Raw genomic sequence first — 19,122 nt, forward strand, 5'->3', positions numbered from 1 at the left:
TGTAGTAGTGAGGAGACGAATAAAAAAAACAGAAAGGGGATTTAAACGGGTCCTCTAGTGGTATATAGTAGAAGTACAGACATATTTTGTATTTGCAGTATAGGTGTAGGGATGGGGGATGATGGGGCAGCGTCATCGTGACGATTCATCTCAACCCGATGACCTTGAACAAAAAATAGAAAAAAATGTCTCTTGTTGAAATATTGAGGATGACGCACGAAAGGACACTCAGCACAGTTATAAAAACAGCTGACACAATTCTTTCTATCACAGTTTTACTAGAAATTTAAACAGTTAAATTCATAAAATGTCCTGATATGTAACTGAGATTGTGCTGCAGGTAAGGGCTGGTTTCTAGGTGACCAAAGGCACACAAGGAAGAAATTTAATCAACCAGAAAAAGGCTCCCTTTGCTCTTTCTGTAAGTGATACAAGTCTTTACAGTCCATCAGCTCCCAGTGTTTGCTCTACCCCTGAAGAGGTGAAAGAGATCTTTCTGGAAGGTTCATTCTACCACAAATATAATGTAAAACATGAAAAGTTGATTTAAAATAATATTCATGGTAAGTTAAAGATTGACACATTAGGGTTAAAACCTTTATGTCTTTGCCAAAATGTTAAGATAGTAGCTTAAAATCAAGGCTACATGTTGTGATTATTGTAATCTGACTATTGTTTAAATAATTACGGTATTCAATCAAGTGGTCTATAAAATTTGACAAACTTTCTTCACAGAGCACTTTTGTCCAACTGTCCACTGACTCTTCATTTACCCGCATAAATGACAAAGAAAAGCAACAAATCCAAACATGATTGAAAAAGCTGGACTAGTAAATGTTTTGTGTGTCTTCTAATGTTTTCTAATCTTGACTTACCATGAGTATATTGTTTAATCAAATATAACTTTTCATCCATTTCTTTCTTCCACAGTCATGTCCTGCATACTGAGAGTGTCTTTATAAAGTTTGGAAGAAAACCTGCAGGCCCTCATGCTAATGCAGTTCACCCATTTCCACAGTGTTCTGTAGGTAAAAGATGCCCCCAGCTGGTTGCTGCTCTCATGATTGTGAAAAGGAGAGATTTTTGTGAATTCCAGGACAGTTGTTTGGACAGCAGCGATAAACATGATGGGGGCACGTTGTAAACAAACAGGTTACTCAAGTGTAAGTCAGCCATCTGCACCCAGCGTGAGTTTATCTACTGCTGCGTTTCACCGAGAGAGGAGCTCTCTGCTTCCAGACCCACTCTCCTCAGTGACTCCGAGTACTTTCTCCTTCCTATACTGACAATGTCCTCGATCTCATCCGCCAGGTCCCTCCTGCCGCTCTCTATCATGGCGGCCACCAGTCTCGTAGCTGCACCTGGTCCTGCGGTCCCCTGACCCCGTGCCCAGAGGAAGAGCATGTCCAGCACCAAGGCTCCCAGATTGTCCCTGGTGAGGAGGGCAGAACATACATGAGACATTTTACATGGCTTCAGTGACCTGCAGAAGCATGAAAGGATAGTATGTGTTGGAATCAACAGAGGTCTGAGGATGTGTCGTTATCACAATACTTTCGTCTTGGTAGGATGTGCATACTGCACCATGATACAAAATCAAATGTACTAACACAGCCTTTTCAGGTGTCGTATTCATGCCATGCAGCAACTGAGGAGAGACTTCCTTCAGCGTACATTAATTCCTATATAAATAACAGAACCTCCTACACAGCATGTATGTATGATTTTACATAATGCAGTTTTCCTCCACCTCCAGGATGCGTCATGGGAGGTTTCGTGAGCATGATGAGTAGGGGGGAGGGACAGATGAGCATCAGTCTGTGTGTAATCTCCTGCAGTGTCCCAGATGGCTTAGTGATGGCTGACAGTGCAGATTAAAACAATCAAATTCTCTACCATTTCCCTCCTTCAGTCACGTTACATCTCACTCTATCTTATTCCCTCAGGGGCTTTAGCTGTGGTAAAACTCAACATTCGCTCACACTAAGGTGCTTCAAACAGAAAACGGACATTTAAATGCAAAGCTCTCTCACTGGTTTCTACATTAAACTCTATCTTTAGATATCACACGGGTCAGGTGGAGGATAAAGTAGAATTCTATAATACCTCTACTCTCCGGTGAATGTGTACCTAACCTCTTAAAACACTGTAAAAATGCATGTTTCACAGGCAAAGCAACAGTTTTGAACACCCACGTTGCTTTAATGACACCAAATATGTCAGGCTAAATTTGTAGCTTTATATTTCAGCATATTTGGCACAGTGGCACAGGCACAAGATTCATCTATATTGTTGAGTTCATTTGAGGAATTTTACCCGAATGTGACACACTTAGTAATCCCTACCTGTACTTGTACTGGATGCGGTCAAGCTCCTGGTAGCTTAAGCCAAGATTGATTCCAATACCACGCCAGTCCTGTCCAATCTGAAGAGAGATGGACAGCAGGTTGGCTTCTGTCAGGTAGCCGCTCTCGGGGTCACCCAGGTTCAGAGGAGGATACTGGAGCTCTTCCATCATGAAATGATTTTCCGAGTTTAGAGCCTGTGACAAAAAGCAGAGAGGAGATACTCAAGTACGTGCATTGTTTTGGAATCCTGTACTTACTGCGTCTCATTTCTATTTCTAACCACTATATGCACTATAGGACAAAGAGAACATCCAATATTGTAAGTCAAAATACCACAGGTTCATATTAATTCATATACTATACAGAAATGCAAACGTTATTATATGACAAAAGAGTCCAACTGACAGGAAGTCTTAGTGGTAAAGTTGCAAGCCACTGGCTGTCGTGTCCTTTCCTTTTTCTCGCCACTTCCTCTGGCAGATTGTTCGGAATCTCCCCTCTGTAGAAAGACACCTGGAACAAAGGTAAAATAAAGGTTATCCAAACTATGCTTAGAGACTGATTCATGGTGGAAAATAGCATCTCTAACTGGCACAACAATACATCCTAGTAAATAATTATTGCCCAGTATATGTTTAGCTTATCTTTGTTTCTTTTGAGGCCAACACTTCGGTGGTTTGCATGATGACTTAATCCTATGGCACATTGTGAGGCTCTACTTTTCAGTTTGATGTTTTATGTTGAAAAGGTTTTTCTTCTACAGAGCACATAAGTTGATAATATTCCCCCCCTTTAATAATTACAGCTGAAGTTACCTTCTGTTTTTCAGCAAACTCGCTGGTTCTTCTTTAATTTCAATCCAATACAAAGCACCATCCTTGAATTATAAAATAATATACATTTCATTTAAAATAGCTGTGGTCCTCCTCGTTTGTAAATGCTGACTGATGACTTTTGTGCATGAATGTATAACGTCAAAAATGTTTGTGCCAATCTGATTGAACCTGCTACAAAAGGCATCAGTTATCTATCTGGAGAACCAGACCTCATGGGCTTTTTTCACAGCGGACATTTTTACATCCAACGGGAGGAAAAGCACAGGTGTTAATACTAACTTTAACAATGGTCCTGTTCTATTCAGGTGTCTGAGAAAGCCATGATAGGCAATCAGCATGCACACAACCAGGAGCATGAAATTGAAGCAGCTAAATGGAATACAGCCATCATTAATGCAACTATAAACACTGTTGGATGTAAAAATGTCCGCTGTGAAAAAGGCCTATAAAGGCTCGAGCAGATACTTGTATTCTCTTTTGAGCCCAGTATTTGTTCACATTTAGGCAAATAATGCACCATGAAAAATATACAGAGACAGCTGTTGGCACTTCCTGTTTCTAATAAATAGTTGTACAGACAAATATACTGATACAGAAGAAAACACCCAGGTAACTCACCTGGTAGAACAAATACTATACATAGATATATACTACTAGATTTCTTATGTAAGCAGCCTGGGTGTGATTCAAGCCTGAGCCATTAACTGCCCGTCATCTTTCTGTTTTCTCCTTTTCAAAAAAGGTTATTATTGTAGGGGAAGTCCTTAAGAGTTGTTTTTCTATCCTTTCATTTAGAATCTGATTGATTATTAACTATGGACATCAGAGATAATGTAGTCTACCAGACGTGCAAGTCGCTGTTAATAAAATCAATATATGTTTTATATCTGTGTGTTTAGATTTGACTGAGTCGTGACCGAGGAGAGGAATATCATTTTTGACACTCACTTAACTCATGGGCTATTTTTGCCCCCCTGTGGAGGCTTTTGGCTTAGTCCTCTTGTCCACATCTAATAAAGACCACATCCAGTAATTTCCTTTCATATGAAACGCTGTCCTGAACTATGAGTTGAGGACAGTGGATATTTTATTCCCCTCCTCCCCCCTGAAATGTCGAAACCTGTCCGAATAGTGCTTTCGTGTGATTTTTCTGTATGTAGATATGAACAATCTTACATATTTTTCATATTAATTTCTTTTCTTGTTTGTTATGCTATAAAAACAATCAGGTCATGCAGTCCTTGCGCAGTATATTATGTGGATATGTAACAAGACACTGCAGAAGTCTTTATTTCCAGAATATGGTACTTCATCCTGACTTACTTGTCCTCTCGTTGGCCCCTTCTGACCCTGAGCTGCACAGATGTACACTTCCTTCAGATTCTTCAGGCTGGAGTAAAAAACAAAACACAGTCTTCCCTCCACACAGTCTGGTCTCTCTGAGGAATACAGGAAAATATAATCTTGAGTCACCACAGCATATCATATCATCTTGAAAGGAAAGGAAGCAGCAAAAACTATGTTTATGTAACAAAGAGCCTCAGAGAGGACTTTAGACCTGTGCTGATGTCTAAGCCCCTCTCGAAGCCGGCGAAGAACTGCTCCCCTTCCAGCAGGTCACACAGGTCTGAAGGCTGAGGGCCGTCATATTGCTCGGACAAAGACCGCACTCTGCAGTCCACCTGTGCAGGAAGCATCACAATCACTGTCATTCATTTATGCAGAAACAGCTAACTTAAACTGCACAGTCAGAGCGCAGAGAGGAGAATTACAAACCTTGTTGGAAGGTAAACACTGCAGCATAACTTGTGAAGGATCAGTCTTCCGCTGGAGGACGAGGAACTGGACTTTAAACTGCTTTAGCCTTTGATAGACCTTCCTGACCACCCCGCTAACACAGCGCTGTGTTGTGTACCATAGCCAGTACCTGTAAGGGTGCACACAAAGCTGTATATGTACCATGTACATTAATCAAACATTACTTAATAGATAATATTTACTTACCAGGAGAAATGTGTGATGTAGAAAATAGCATATAGATGGGTGACATAGAGAGACACCTGCGATGTAATGTCAGTCCAGGTTTGAGCAGTGGGGTCTCCGTGTAGCAGATGAAGGCAGGACGTATCGACTGTGTGGCCTGAAGAAGCACCAGACAATGTTGCTGATACATTCTAACATAAACATGTAAGAGAATTAAGGTAAAGTAAGGTATAAGTCATACTGTACCTGTGACTCCGGATGGTAGAGGGACCTGAACTTTGATAGGATGCAGGAAAGGCATGCTGGGAGTCTGGGAGAGGCAGAGGAGAGGGCTAACGCTGGCCTGAGGATCCCCACACAGTGCCTGCACCTCTGACACAGACACCTGCAGCACCTACGAACAGAAAGAGACAGACTGACAAACTGCAGATACCACAAGGACAAACGGATAAAAACATCCACATACTGTAGTGTTACCTGTAAAGTGATAGTGCGAGGCTGCACGGTGGAGTCTGGAGCGAAGTGGAGCTTTATTCCAGGGTCAGAGCTGGACACCAGCAGAGCTCCAGCCGGTGTCAGAGAGCAACTGTCCTTCACTGGACGAGACACCGCCATAAACCAGGAGAACTGGCTCACTGTGCAGCAGGCCAGCTAAACAACAACAAGGTCATTTTATACAATTAGTACTTCCAAGAAAACAAAACTAATATACAACTTGATTTCACAGTGGGAGGTTTAATACTCTACCTTGGCTGGACGTCCACCGGGGTGACTGCTATGGCTCTCGCTTCCTCTCCTCAGAACAGTGGGCAGGATGCTCCAGGACTGTCCGTCAAACTTCTGCACCAACACCTGTCTTCTTTTTGTCCGATGATATGGCACACACACCTCCACGGGCTGCAAGGATTTAAGAGTTCATCAAAAGACACAGTCACAGGGTGGAACATGGATAAACTGTTTGGACCAGCACTCAAGAAGTCAAAGATTCTGTATATTTTCACAATATTCTTCACAAGATTTAAAGAGGTAGTTTAAAAATTATGTGTTCGACTTCCATAAAATTCAAGTCAATCAAATAATCAAGTCAACCACAAGAGCCTACATTCCCCAAAATGTAACTTAAAAGCATTTCCCATTAGATCCTCTCTGCCTACTAGATCCCCACGTGTCTCACATAGACCCCAAACTCCCACACCATGAATGAAGCTCACGTAACCACTTCTGTTGTGGCCTATTTGTTTGTGGACTAACGTTGGCATTTGTTGTTTTTAACCAGTAACCTTATTTTGGAGAAACGATGCATACCAAAGAGTAGAGCTCACGTTCAGTGGCTCAGATTAGCTGATGTGACACCTAGTGGACAACTAGCAGTTGCACCCTATACAGTTGGCATGAATGGGTGAATGAGCTCCAGAGACCAATAGGCTGTAAACTTGTTTATTTCGGCTATAAAGTTGGGCATTTAAATATGGGAAGGGATGGTTATAGGCTCACTTTTGGATCCAGACTTTCAGTAAGCGATGCAGACACTGTCACAGACTTCTCTCTAAACCCGTGATCAAATCACCATAACTTTAAATAGTTATTTTTTAAGATCTGTCAAAGTCTCTCTAAAACTGACAAATAGTTATACAATTCTTTTCACATGTACAAAATATTTGATGCTCCTACATAAAATGCGGCAAATAAAGAAACCTTTATTTGATACCTTTAGGAATGTAATTCCATGAGGGCGAAGTTCCAGCGGACGACTCAGTAAGATGTCGTGCTCTTCCAGCCACACCCACTTCTTTTCTGGTCGTTTCTCCAGCCACTCCAGTCTTGTGGTTGTCTCCAGGCAACACGGGGGGAACAGCAGCTCAGCCCCCCCTGGGAGAAACACATGACACCCAGCAGACGAAACACAGAAACTAAGGAGCAAAAGGAGCATGACGTCTTTAATCTAGTCTAAACACCATGATTGATTATATACCTGCAGAGATTGAGAGCTTTCATTGTCCATGTTGAGAGAGACACTCTACCTGTGCTGATTAAATCCCAGGTGCAACTCAGGAATGTTTGTTTCTGCTTGATCTGGTAAATAAACAGTGATGCAAAAGACCTGAGTGAATATGCTGGCAGAAATTTTGAACACTTTATCCAATGTCAAAACAATCAAAATGATTTAAGCACTAATCAATTAGAGACCCTTCTTCTCCCTGCTCACCAGGTGTAGGAGGGAGAGGAGGAGGTGTCGGGGGTTTTCCCAAAGGATTGTCGCGCACATCTATTTGCAGCAGAGGCAGTTTGTTTACACAATGTGGGATCAGGCGGAGGTCATTGCTGTAGATGACAAGCTCCCTGAGGGAGAGGAGAGCGCCTGGGCAACAAAGAAGACAAAGTTTACTGCAGCATTGGTGAATTTAACAAATCAGGAAGAGAATTCATGCTTTAACAGTCTTTCACACATCCACTCTCCCTTGCATCCTTACCCATGCTCTCTGGTAGCTGCTTCAGCTTGTTGTGAGACAATTCCAGCCTAACCAGCTCCTCCAGAGAACCGATTTCATCAGGTAGCTCCTGAAGGAGGTTATGTGAAATATCCAGCGTCTGTAGTGCTTTCAGTTGACCCAGGCTCGGGGGAAGAGAGACCAGCTCGTTCCCCAGGAGAGAGAGGTACGTAAGGGAGGACAGTTGACCTACATCAGGAGGCAAAGCTGAGAGGTGGTTGTGACTGAGGAGCAACAAGGACAGCACAGGCAGGCTGAGTAGGCAGGAGGGCAGAGAGGTGAGCTGGTTGAAGGAGAGATCCAGGTGCACCAGGTGAGAAAGGGAGGACACAGATGTGGGTAAAGTGGTGAGGAGGCCAGGCAGCGGGTCACCTTGCGAGTCATAAAAACAGTGTCCTAGAAAAAAGGGAGAATGACACCCAGATTATAATGTATTTATTACACCTACAATGTGCATTAAGTAATGAAACCATCAATGCTAACAAGCAGTTGATACTATAAGAAATTCTTCTAAAAAGTACCACGAATAGCCAGTGATCGCAGATCAGTCAGATGGGGTAGGACATCCAGGGCGCCATCCAGACCTGGTTTATCCTCAGAGCCCAGTCTCAGGTACTGGATTCCCCTCACCTGCCCTGGGATGGACTCCCAGAGCAGCGGCAGTGCAGCTGCTCCACCCTGGTACACATCCAGGGTCAGCCTTGTATCAGTCAACACAGCTGGGAGCTCCACAGAGGGAGGCAAAGGTGGAGTCAGACACACGGCAGATGAAGAGGAAGATGAGGATGAAGACAAATTGGCTTTATGATGATGATGTGTGGAGGAGTAAGAAGAGGAGGAGAGGCTTGAAATTGAAGGACCGTAGGTGTCCATGAGACTGGAGGGAGACACAGAGGGAGCGTCCCTCTCTGGCTCAACAACTTGTGCTTGACTTTCACACATCACACCACTTAATATCGTTGGTTCAGTCTCCCTCTCTGATTTATCCTGGTGCTGGTTAAAGAGTCCTCTCCAGAGCCCCGGAACCAAAAGGTCCGTAAGAGGGTCTGGTACTCCTTTTGATGTAGTTCTTAATGGGTTACATGCAGGTGTTCCTTCAACTTCCTCAGCCTCCGACCTGCCTATGTCTTTAATCAGACCGGCCGCCTGGTCTCCATCTTCTTCTTCAGGAGCAGCCCCTTCCATTGAAGCCACTGTTAAGTCAGCTAGTTAAGATTCCCTACCAGTCCAGCACCGGTCCGAGGTTTACGTCCTGCATTGTGAGTCGGTAACGTTACACTTGACATGATATTGACGCGGTCAGTAACAAAAGCCAGAGTTGAAATACTGCTACTAAAAGTGACGACGACGAATGTTTTACCAGGCATGTTTGCTGACAGTTTGAATAATGTTAGCAGTTAGCTAGCCACAGCTATCCTTACCATATTTATATGAATGTTAGCTAACCATTTCACATTGTCTCTGGGGCTACGTTGGGACCTTTTATGGTCCGTTTCTAACGTTACATACTAGTTAATGTATAAAAAATATGTTATTTACTAAATAATGTGTAACATTGGTCCCTACGTTGACATGTTCCTCCACTCTGCTGACTTACTTCCTTATGTACGACAATGTTTTGAAAGAAAAGGCTTCCCATCGCAGGACTCGTTCGTTTTTTTGAACATCGTTCGCCGACGGGATATGGGCGGAGTCTCATCCTTTGTCTCAGTTAAAAATCAGACAGCCCCGCCTTTCCGGTAGTTGCTGTGTCTTACACCGAGCGCCTCGAAGATAACGCCGCCAAAGTTTCAATTCAGGGCGGGACAGTTGTGTCAACGTGTGTGCTCCCACTGTCATATCCTGCTCGGCCAGCAGGCGGCGCTGTTTAATCTGTTCTGTGCATTATTTGCACGTCACAAACAATTCAGATTTTATCAAACGAAAACCTTGTAGTTGTTATAGTGTTTGTTATGGCGTCTTTGCTGTAGCATGTCTAACTGTCGAATATAAAGTAACGCAAAAATGGTAAAAAATAAATTATGTTTTTTTTCCTGAAGTCATAGACAGTGAATCAGTGAATTTCATACAACAAATATATTTTTATTTTAAAGCCTTTTAAAGATTTATTAAAATTCTAAAAATTGAGGAGATATACATTATTTTTACATATTTAACTTTGCAAATTGTACTCAAGTGAGTTACCTACTGTTAAATATTGTTCTTCTTCAAAAGGGTTATACACCCTGTTTATCTCATTATCTCATAATCCATTTTTGATACATCAGTGAAAACTTCACTGCTTGTTTGCACTGAAATTGTGTACAAAGTTCATCTCTGCTGTGGAAACTATTCGCTTAAAATAGAGAAGATTTCTTTGTATCCAGTTATAAGGTACCAAAGGCCAACCGTGGGTCAAGAAGCTTCTTGTGTACAATAACAAAATTCTCCTCAGAAAACCTCCCAGTGCAGCTGTCATCATCTGTTCTTAAACATACCGTCTCATGAGTCACTCTCTTCTGAAGCATTCAAGGGAGTCATTGTTTAGAAAAACCACAATTTAAATCCTTTAGCTTGTTTGTGGAACTGTGTTTACAATTATGTACAATGTGTATGATAAATATTTAATTAGGGATTTTTGTGGCCCTGGGTCAAGGGTTAAACGTGAGGTTAAACTGCTGAAACATAATTTAAGCCTCTGTCAAAACACCGAGGGCTCACTGCAGCTTCTATAGCCTCTTTGAGAAAACTAGATTCTGTGAGACCAGTTGGCTATGGACAGCCACATGCCCCTCTTTGAGACGTTGTTTCCCTGTATATATTTAGTCATAGTTATTATTCTAATCATAATTATTACTATCTTGACTTTAAAAGATCTCCGTACTTCTTCCACAGCTTGCGATAAGATAGATGAGGCTTTACAGAATGTTTCTTTATCCATCAAATTACAGACAGTCACAAGTCAGTACACTTGATAGAGCAGGCATATACCTTCAATGAACTCTCACTGATTGTTACACAATGGGACATATTCTCTAAGGACTCATGTCCTGAACAGAACCCGGATCAGCGCAAAAATAGACATTATTCTGTGAATATTTGATTCTAGGAAACGCTCCAGAAAAACAGTGTGTTCATGTTGAATGTGTTTCAGATTTGTGATTTCAGTACAATTTCTTGTGAAACCCTACTACCATTTACTATTTTGTACAGAGGTTGCTGATAATAAGCCAGATTTCTGTATCCTTATCATCATTATTGTTAAGGACAGATTCTATTTTTTTCTTGCTAAACAAAGTATCTCAGACTTATGATGGTGCTCAGACATTTAAACACAAAGAAAGTGTTGATCGTTCAAATCACCACAACAAATAACAAGAGCAGTCAACTTTTTGTGCTCACTATGGCAGGTTTTTATCGGCAAACACTGGGTTAGGCAAAATTGCATACTCGGGAATCAATGAACAGTCTTCCTAATGATAACAGCTATTGCGATAAAAGTTCCAATATAGTCTCCTTTAGTGATTTATTGGAAAATAGAAAACGTAAACAAAACTGATAATTATGAAAAAGAAAGGACAAAACTCAGCTTGAGAGAAAACATTTGACAGCTGTCAAAGCGGCGTGCATTTTTTTTTCTCATTTGTGATTGGTCAAATTTATTTCTGTAGTCGATTGTGATTGGCTGGTTCACTCTGCGCCCTCCTCCTAGTACACACCAACCAAGCATGGGAAAATAACAACAACTCCCCGTGGGTTCACCACGTAGTTACTTAACTAGCTTAGGGCTGATTTGAATGAGATCATTTACTTACGAGGTTCACCTCCAGCTTCAGAGAATATAAGGTTTTTGAATAATGACAGTTTAGCGACATTTCGTGCTTCGACGAAGATACTTTTAATTGGCAAGAAAGCTAGCTTCTAAGTTAGCTTACAAAGTCCGTTATTCTAAAGACGGAATGGAAAGAGGCACTATTAACGTTATATGAACTGTATTTGAGGTTAATAACAGAAATTTAGGTAATTTAGTTTCTGTGTGTGAACTTTGTCTTATTGACCTTAGCCCCGCTTGGCGCGGTCGCGGTCACCGGTATGTTCCCGTTAGACTCGCCGTGGAACATCTCGTTTGCAGGTTGTGGCTTCCTCGGCATCTACCACGTCGGTGTGGCCAGCTGCCTGGTGGAGCAGGCTCCTTTTCTGGTGCAAAACGCCCGGCACGTTTATGGGGCTTCAGCCGGAGCTCTCACTGCCACTGCTCTGGTCACTGGAGTATGTCTTGGTAAGCATATTTTTAAACATTAAGATGTTTAAATGATGGTTTTTGCCTCTTACTTTCAGCTATGAAGATAGTAAGTAAAATAACAAATAGAGACATCTATGTGTACTTGACATTGGTTGGATAAACACTCACACTGCACTGAAAAGAAAACTGTAAACGAAAAAAATACATTCACATTTTAACATTTAGGTAAAATTGTTTAACCATCAAGATGTAAAACTCTAACCCACTTTACAGTGGTACTATACTTCTAATTTATAATGGTTGTACTATCATATAAGCAGCATTTATAACTTGGAACTTAAAGAAGTGGAGATCAGTCAAAATAATGATGGTAATAATAATGATAATAATAATAATAATAATAATAATAATGATAAGTGGAGTAAAATAACAATATATCCATGTGGATGGTTGTTGAGTAAAATAAAACAGGCATGAGATGTAAATAATCAAGTGAAGCACCTCAAAACTTATTCACTTTCCACCATTTGTAGTTACAAAAATCAAGATCAAAGGACCAATATGGCATCCTGATCATAACCATTTTGAAATTAATATGTTACCCTTAATATAAAATTTCTCATTAAGCAAAGTGATATGATTCATAAAAGAGCAATTTTAGAGATTGTGCTACAAAAACGAAAAGGCTTCAGGGAAGCAGAAACCCTTATAATGATTGTTTCATAACAGAAACCCTAAAGGCGATTTCTCGCTTTTCCAAGCACATCTGATTACAGCATGTACTCTGCGATTGCTTGTTTTATTTTGTTCTCAAGGTGTAGCTGCATAAAGAGCTTAATTGATCCCATCATTCGGGGTTGAATGAGGTTCTATCTTCTCTGTATCTAATCATTCACAGTTACAGTGTCTTAATGTCTTCACAGGAGAGGCTGGTGCAAGCATCATCGATGTTGCCAAAGAAGCGAGGAAGCGTTTCCTGGGACCGATGCATCCTTCCTTTAACCTGGTGAAGATAGTGCGTCACATGCTGCGGCGCACTCTGCCTGCTGATTGTCACAATCAGGCCAGCGGGAGGTTAGGAATCTCTCTAACCCGAGTGACGGACGGAGAAAATGTCCTGGTGTCTCACTTTGACAACAAGGAGGAGCTGGTGCAGGTGGGCACTGAGTCTGAGTGTATTTTTCTCAATACTTTACAGAGGAGTTGGTTTAAAGTGATGAAGTCAGCTGTCAGGATAGAGGGGGATTTCATACTCCAATACTGATGATGTGACTGGATTGTGGGGGAATGTATAGATGCTTCAGATTCTGTTTAAAACATATAAGGCAATTGATCAGTTAAGTCAATTATCCACAGAAGTTTATTTGATTTCAGCCTCTTTAATGTGAAGAGTTGCTGCTTTGTCTGTGTTTTACGTTGTTGTAATAATGATAATAATAATAACAATATAATCAGTATGTCATCCAAATATAATATTAAAACGTGTAATTGTTGCATTATTTTTTTTTATAACACGTTTCTCATCTCATTTGCAAACCAGGCGTGTGTCTGCAGTGCTTACATCCCCGTGTACTGTGGCCTCATTCCTCCGACACTGCAAGGCGTGGTGAGTATGTGTGTTCAGTCTGCGTGTGTGCATTCTGTTGCAGGTATCCTGTAATTGAAAAACAATTACCTCCATAATACCTGTGGATGTTAAATCAAGAGCTTCACATTAGGTAGTGTTGATGGAGAGGAGTGATGACCCTTTCTAACACTGCTTTGCCTAAACTGTGTTTCCTCTCATTGTGTGTTGTTGTCGCTACTTGGCACTTTAGTTGTAATTGCCCCCCATCAGAGCCCTCCCTTCCTAAAGAATGTGTTTGTTCTGAATGTGCAGAAACAATGATTATATAATTCCTCAGGAGTTGGTGTTTCTCAGAGATCTCACATTAAAGGGAAAAGCAGAACTTGTATTTATTTTATTTTGTTTTGTTCTTCTTTGTTCTTCTTCTTTCTGGGAAATGTTATTGTGCAGCACCAGTGCTCCCGCCCTCCCTCTGTGGCCCTTTTGGGGTTTTATAAGAGCTCACATGTGCCTGTGTGTGTGTGCGTGTGTGTGTGTGTGTGTGTGTGTGTGCCGGGCCTGTGACCAAACTGTGAGAGTTGCAGAGCCAGATGTGACCATGTTGGCACAGGCTTTAAGGTTGTTCTGTCCTTTCCAACTCTCCGTGGCCCAGATTCAAAAACTGCTGTCGCGCCTATCCATTGGCACACTCAGCGTGCCCCTTGGCCCTAAAAGTTCTCCAGCTTGACCAAAAACAAACATTAATAAAACTCAGGATTTGATGTCAGTGTCATCATTTCCTGTGTAATGCTCGCTCTGTGTTCTAATATCCTCCAATATCCTTAGAGGATTTACAAAGAGTGATTTGTATCCTGTTTGTCCTCATCTTGATGTTTATCTTGCTTTTTAATTCAGCGATATGTTGACGGCGGGATCTCAGACAACCTGCCTCAGTACGAGCTGAAAAATACCATCACCGTGTCCCCGTTCTCCGGAGAGAGCGACATCTGCCCTCGAGACACCTCCACCAACATACACGAGCTGCGATTCACCAACACCAGCATCCAGTTCACCCTCCCCAACCTCTACAGGGTCTCCAGGGCACTTTTCCCTCCGGATCCAATGGTAGGCTTTTGATAACAGCCTTCACAAACATGCACAGATAAAAACTGATCCCCTTGGATGAACCAGATGAACTCGGTTGACTTCTCTGATGGATGAATGTTTGTGTTTGTTTTGAGTGCAGGTAATGAAGGCCATGTGTAAGCAGGGATATAAAGATGCTCTGCACTTTTTAAAGAGGAACGGTAAGAAACAGTAGTTTTCTTTGTTTCCTAACGTTTTTCAAATCCTGTCATGCTCTGTTTTCCGAAGAATTGGGTCAGAAATAGCAAGCCGAATCGATCTCTTTCTCTGTGGCCAGAACAAATTGGTACTAAGAGACAGTTTCTTTCTGATATGCTATCAGAACTTGTGCTTCCTTTCAACACGTCACAGAATCAATAAGCTGCTTTGCTTGTGCGTGGACTTTGTTTTTTATGCGGTTTGTAAGCACATAAACAACACAGTGTTACAAAATAATCATCTACAAGTGTTTTGATTAGTGTAAAGTAATTTCTCACCATTGATTAAAGGTAAGAGAGAATAAACACTGTTGTATTTTCTGCTGTTTTCAGGGTTGCTTAATTTCAATGGACCGCACAGAGACAGACTCCTGCTGGCTGATGGTAAAGAATATGAGGATTATAATGACGACGGGGAGGACAGTAGAAGTGATGAAGAGGAGGACAAGCCGCTTGTAGCATTGATAGATGAATCAAGCTCCTCTCTAGAGGGGCATATCATGGAGCACCTCCCGCCAACCCTGCACAAAGGTAACAGAACATAACAGCCTGTTGTCACAGCCCGGCTTTAGCTTTGTGGACGGTTTATTTTTAGATTTTTTTTAATGGATTTGTGTTGGGACTTTTTCTTAAAGCTGGGGAGGCATTTTTGAAAACAAAATTAGATGGATTTTGAAAACATTCAACCACATGAACATCAAAGCCTCTTTTAAACACTCTCGACTGGGTGTAAAAACAATTTTAACAAATACTACTACTATGACTAAATCGACTATCTTTCCTTTAATTAGTAGGATTATTATATCAACTCACAATGAACAGTTAGTGTTTGATTGATATGTGGGCTTCAACGTTCTTTTTCATATGATTTCATTACAAAGATAAGTCCCAACTGCTCAACTCTATCACACTGTCAGACCTGGTATCAACATTTGGTTTTGGTTTACAAGTGGACAGCCTTAACTACAGGTCTGAACACACCCAGGTCCGATCAGGGGTTCGTTAATGCTAGGTGTGAACAGCTGGGCTTAGAGCTGTCCACTTGTGATCCGATCCATTAAACCACGTTGATACCAGGTGTGATCATGGTCTGCGTCGGATTTCAAAGTTGAGTAATTTCAAGTATTGAAATGCAAATTTGTGGAGCGCCAGTTTAGCTCAGGGGTTAAGTTAGCGTGTCCTATATAAAGAGGCCACAGTCCTCGTTGCAGCACCCTCTCTTCCCCTGTTTCTGACACTATCCGCTGTCTTCTGTCAATAAAAAAGAGGTACACAGTGCAGACACAGCGACCCTTTTACTATGACTTACAAGACCTGTATACTATCACACCATCGACTGCATGATTGATTTGAGAAGTTGCCACTGCATTACACCATATTACATGTATTACAATGCAAAGAAAGCATTACTTGATAACAATATTTACATGCATTAATGTGATGGATTTCTGAACTAGAGCAACATCATGTTTAACAAACAAAAACTCATCGGAAATTAGATAAAAGGTGAGTTATTCTGGGTGAATAAACAGTCACTTCTTAAGCACACAAGTTTGTTTTGGAACAGCAGTATCACTCCAAACTTTGACCCACTTTCCATCAGACACTGTTTCTGTCCCAAACATGGATAAGAATAGCGCAAAACTTCTGTTTATCAAAGAGAGAGATGTTCACTGTATTGTAAACTGTGTCATAATTATGAAAGTGAAGCAGGTCAATTTAATAAATATTTGAGGTTACTATTGTGATCCTTTCTGCAGCTCTGATCGAAGCCTGCATGGAGAGGAAGAGCCTGGTGCAGTCGCTAGGCAACATGCTTCCTGTCAGGATGGCCTCAGTGTTGATGCTGCCCTACACCCTCCCTGTGGAGTCTGCCTTGTCCTTGACTCTCAGGTACTGTAGGACTTAATTACATCTGGTCCCGATTCCCTCCTTATTGGATATGCAGCCAGAACAGTACTTCAGCACGATTCATCTGCATGTCTTCTTTGTTCTTAAATGTGCAGTGAAAGTCTTTGGCTATTTTTTATTAAAAATTCAAGGCATTTTTTATTGATGAGTTCAACTGACAGCAACAGTAACACTGTGGACTAATGGCAGCTTACCCTGTGTATAGACTCCTGGAGTGGCTGCCAGATGTGCAGGAAGACGTGGGGTGGATTAGAGAGCAGATATTAAAAATCCTTCTGCATGTTCTTCGCCAGGCTTCCAAAAGCATTTCTCAACATGTGACCGCCAGGTAGGTGACTGTTACACAGACAAACAACTTACAGTTAAGTGAGTCATTCATTACCATATATTGACAAACACTATTTAAACTTATATTCTTTAACATTAAATTGTGCTAGAATACATTAAACATCACATCTAACTGCTGTCTTGTGAACGTGGCAGGATCTTAACCTTGTTTAAACTGCAATTAAATGTTTTTTTATACCACTTGGTGGCAGCAGAAACAAGCTGTGAATATTAAAATATCATCATTTATGTTAATGAAAGTGTTGATCACGCCAACTTCCAGACAGGGAGCAAAGTAAGCTTCTATATGGAGTCATATTTCTGGCCACCCAATATATGCAAGTCCAATATTTATCCTCTTATAGCTCTGTTTCAGGTCTTTACCAACTCCTGAGAGAAACTCTTTAGCTGCTATATGCTCCAATACGTTCATCATCTGGTTGCTAACTGTGTCTTTGAGCATACAGCGGTCTCTTCCTCACTTCTACATGCTGCTTATGCTTCCTCTAGGTTTTCCTGGCAGCTGGAGCTGCACCACTACCAGTCCCTCCAGTCCCAGATCAGCTCCACCAGCCTGTTTCCCGGCTCTTCTGTCCTCCATGTCTTCATGCGTCTGGACCAGTACAAGAGGCAGCTGCTGTCTGGAGTACTGTGCATCAACATGGACCTGCAAGGCTCCTTCCAAGCTGGACAGATGTCATAGGAAATGGTCCCTCCGTCCTACCCCTGAAGGCCTCACGCTCCAGAGAGGTTGTCTCAATGTTTTACCTGCTGCCGACTCTGGAGAAGTCGTCAGCAGCTGCTAAAGCTTTGACAGGTCTCTGCTGCATCGCTGAGTTTCATACTTATTATAGAGCCAGGAAACTTTTATAGGAATTTATATCAGTTTGCACCAGGATATTTAAATAATAAAATATATATTTTAAGCTAAACTAAGCACCTTTTAAGTGGTTTTAAAAAAAGTAGCAAGTTTTTGATTAATGCATGACACTGAAATTACTCTTAGGTTACAGTTTAATCATCCAAGCCTGTGGAATTACAGTAGTATGTCTATATGCATATGAACTTGGCACATTTGCTCTAACAGTTGTGTTCAAACTTGAATGACAAGACATTAGCAACAAAAATGCACACTTGCAGTAGCATGGTGAAAATAGTGTTTAAGTTTGAAGTGGAATGCGATCAGACCTGTGGTTAGTGTTCCTGCAGGGGGAGGGGAAAGACAGATCTGTATGTTACAGGTAGTTCCTCCAATCGTTTTGGAGAAAGGGTCGATGCACTATCGAAGAAAAAAATACATTGTCTTTATGTTTTCATGTTTGTATGAATGTTTTATGTCTTTACAATTATTTATATGAAAAGCAACTGTAGAAACTTGTTTCTCACATCTTGATTTGTTTCTCACAGATGATTTAATTTGACAACATTGTATTGACTTTAAAAATCATAAAACAATTAATTTTATGTTACATTACAAAGGTACTTCAATAAGATTTTTTATAATGAATCAAAGAAGCATTTAATCTGAATTGCACTTTCTTATTTGATGTAATTGTAAGACACCAAATAACCTGTTTAAAAATCAAGCTTGCACTTTGTATTACAAAAAAAAAAATCTACCTGTGTGATTGAGCCACAAGTTGTGCCTTAAATTTCACTGAATTAACTGGAAGGTGAATTTAATATATTGTCAAAATGATGCAGGGAATAATATGTATGTGATTATTAAATTGTATTGTTTAAAATAAACTGCAGCTAACGAGTGCTTCTTTGTTTCCGTGAATACTCAGTTCAGATCAGCTGAACAGTGATCCTCACATTACCCAGAAAAGTCATGAGTCACAGTGAAAAGTGCACACAGACCAGGGAACAGTACACATCAGTAACCGTAACCAAACAACACACCACATACCTAAACAGCTTCTTAGTAAGGGCCGTCCACATGAGAAAGCAAGCTGACAAATAATCACAGTTTATTATTGACTTGTGTTTGTGAACCACAGAAATAATGCAGGTATTGTAAGGTACAATTTAACAAAACTTGAAGTGGTAACTTAATGTCGCTGATCAGTGTATTTAAAGCTCATTTACAAATAACCATGACTCTAAAATAAACT

The 19,122-nt window shown here is 41.0% G+C and overlaps 2 protein-coding genes across 2 annotated transcripts; one reads left to right on the top strand and one right to left on the bottom strand.

Moving 5' to 3' along the window:
* Positions 1–274: 274 nt before the first annotated feature.
* pidd1 (p53-induced death domain protein 1) lies at positions 275–9,239 on the bottom strand. The gene is made up of 15 exons (XM_069686488.1): positions 8,178–9,239; positions 7,639–8,052; positions 7,374–7,526; positions 7,189–7,240; positions 6,876–7,077; positions 5,915–6,064; positions 5,645–5,818; positions 5,414–5,561; positions 5,189–5,324; positions 4,961–5,111; positions 4,743–4,866; positions 4,508–4,623; positions 2,754–2,861; positions 2,346–2,542; positions 275–1,432 (listed from the first exon to the last, which is right to left on the bottom strand). Exons 1-15 carry the CDS (start codon positions 8,839–8,841, stop codon positions 1,198–1,200), a joined length of 3,024 nt encoding a protein of 1,007 aa, XP_069542589.1. The 5' UTR covers positions 8,842–9,239; the 3' UTR covers positions 275–1,197.
* Positions 9,240–11,727: 2,488 nt separating this feature from the next.
* On the top strand, positions 11,728–18,417 carry pnpla2 (patatin-like phospholipase domain containing 2). The gene is made up of 9 exons (XM_069686524.1): positions 11,728–11,914; positions 12,802–13,034; positions 13,419–13,484; positions 14,340–14,549; positions 14,671–14,731; positions 15,101–15,298; positions 16,528–16,660; positions 16,884–17,006; positions 17,516–18,417. The coding sequence occupies exons 1-9, from the start codon at positions 11,728–11,730 to the stop codon at positions 17,706–17,708; spliced, it is 1,404 nt and encodes a 467-aa protein (XP_069542625.1). The 3' UTR covers positions 17,709–18,417.
* Positions 18,418–19,122: the final 705 nt, after the last annotated feature.

The sequence above is a fragment of the Semicossyphus pulcher genome, unplaced genomic scaffold (assembly GCF_022749685.1).
Source record: "Semicossyphus pulcher isolate SPU_LCO1_2020_fin unplaced genomic scaffold, fSemPul1.0.p SCAF_8, whole genome shotgun sequence".
Taxonomy (NCBI): Eukaryota; Metazoa; Chordata; class Actinopteri; order Labriformes; family Labridae; genus Semicossyphus; species Semicossyphus pulcher.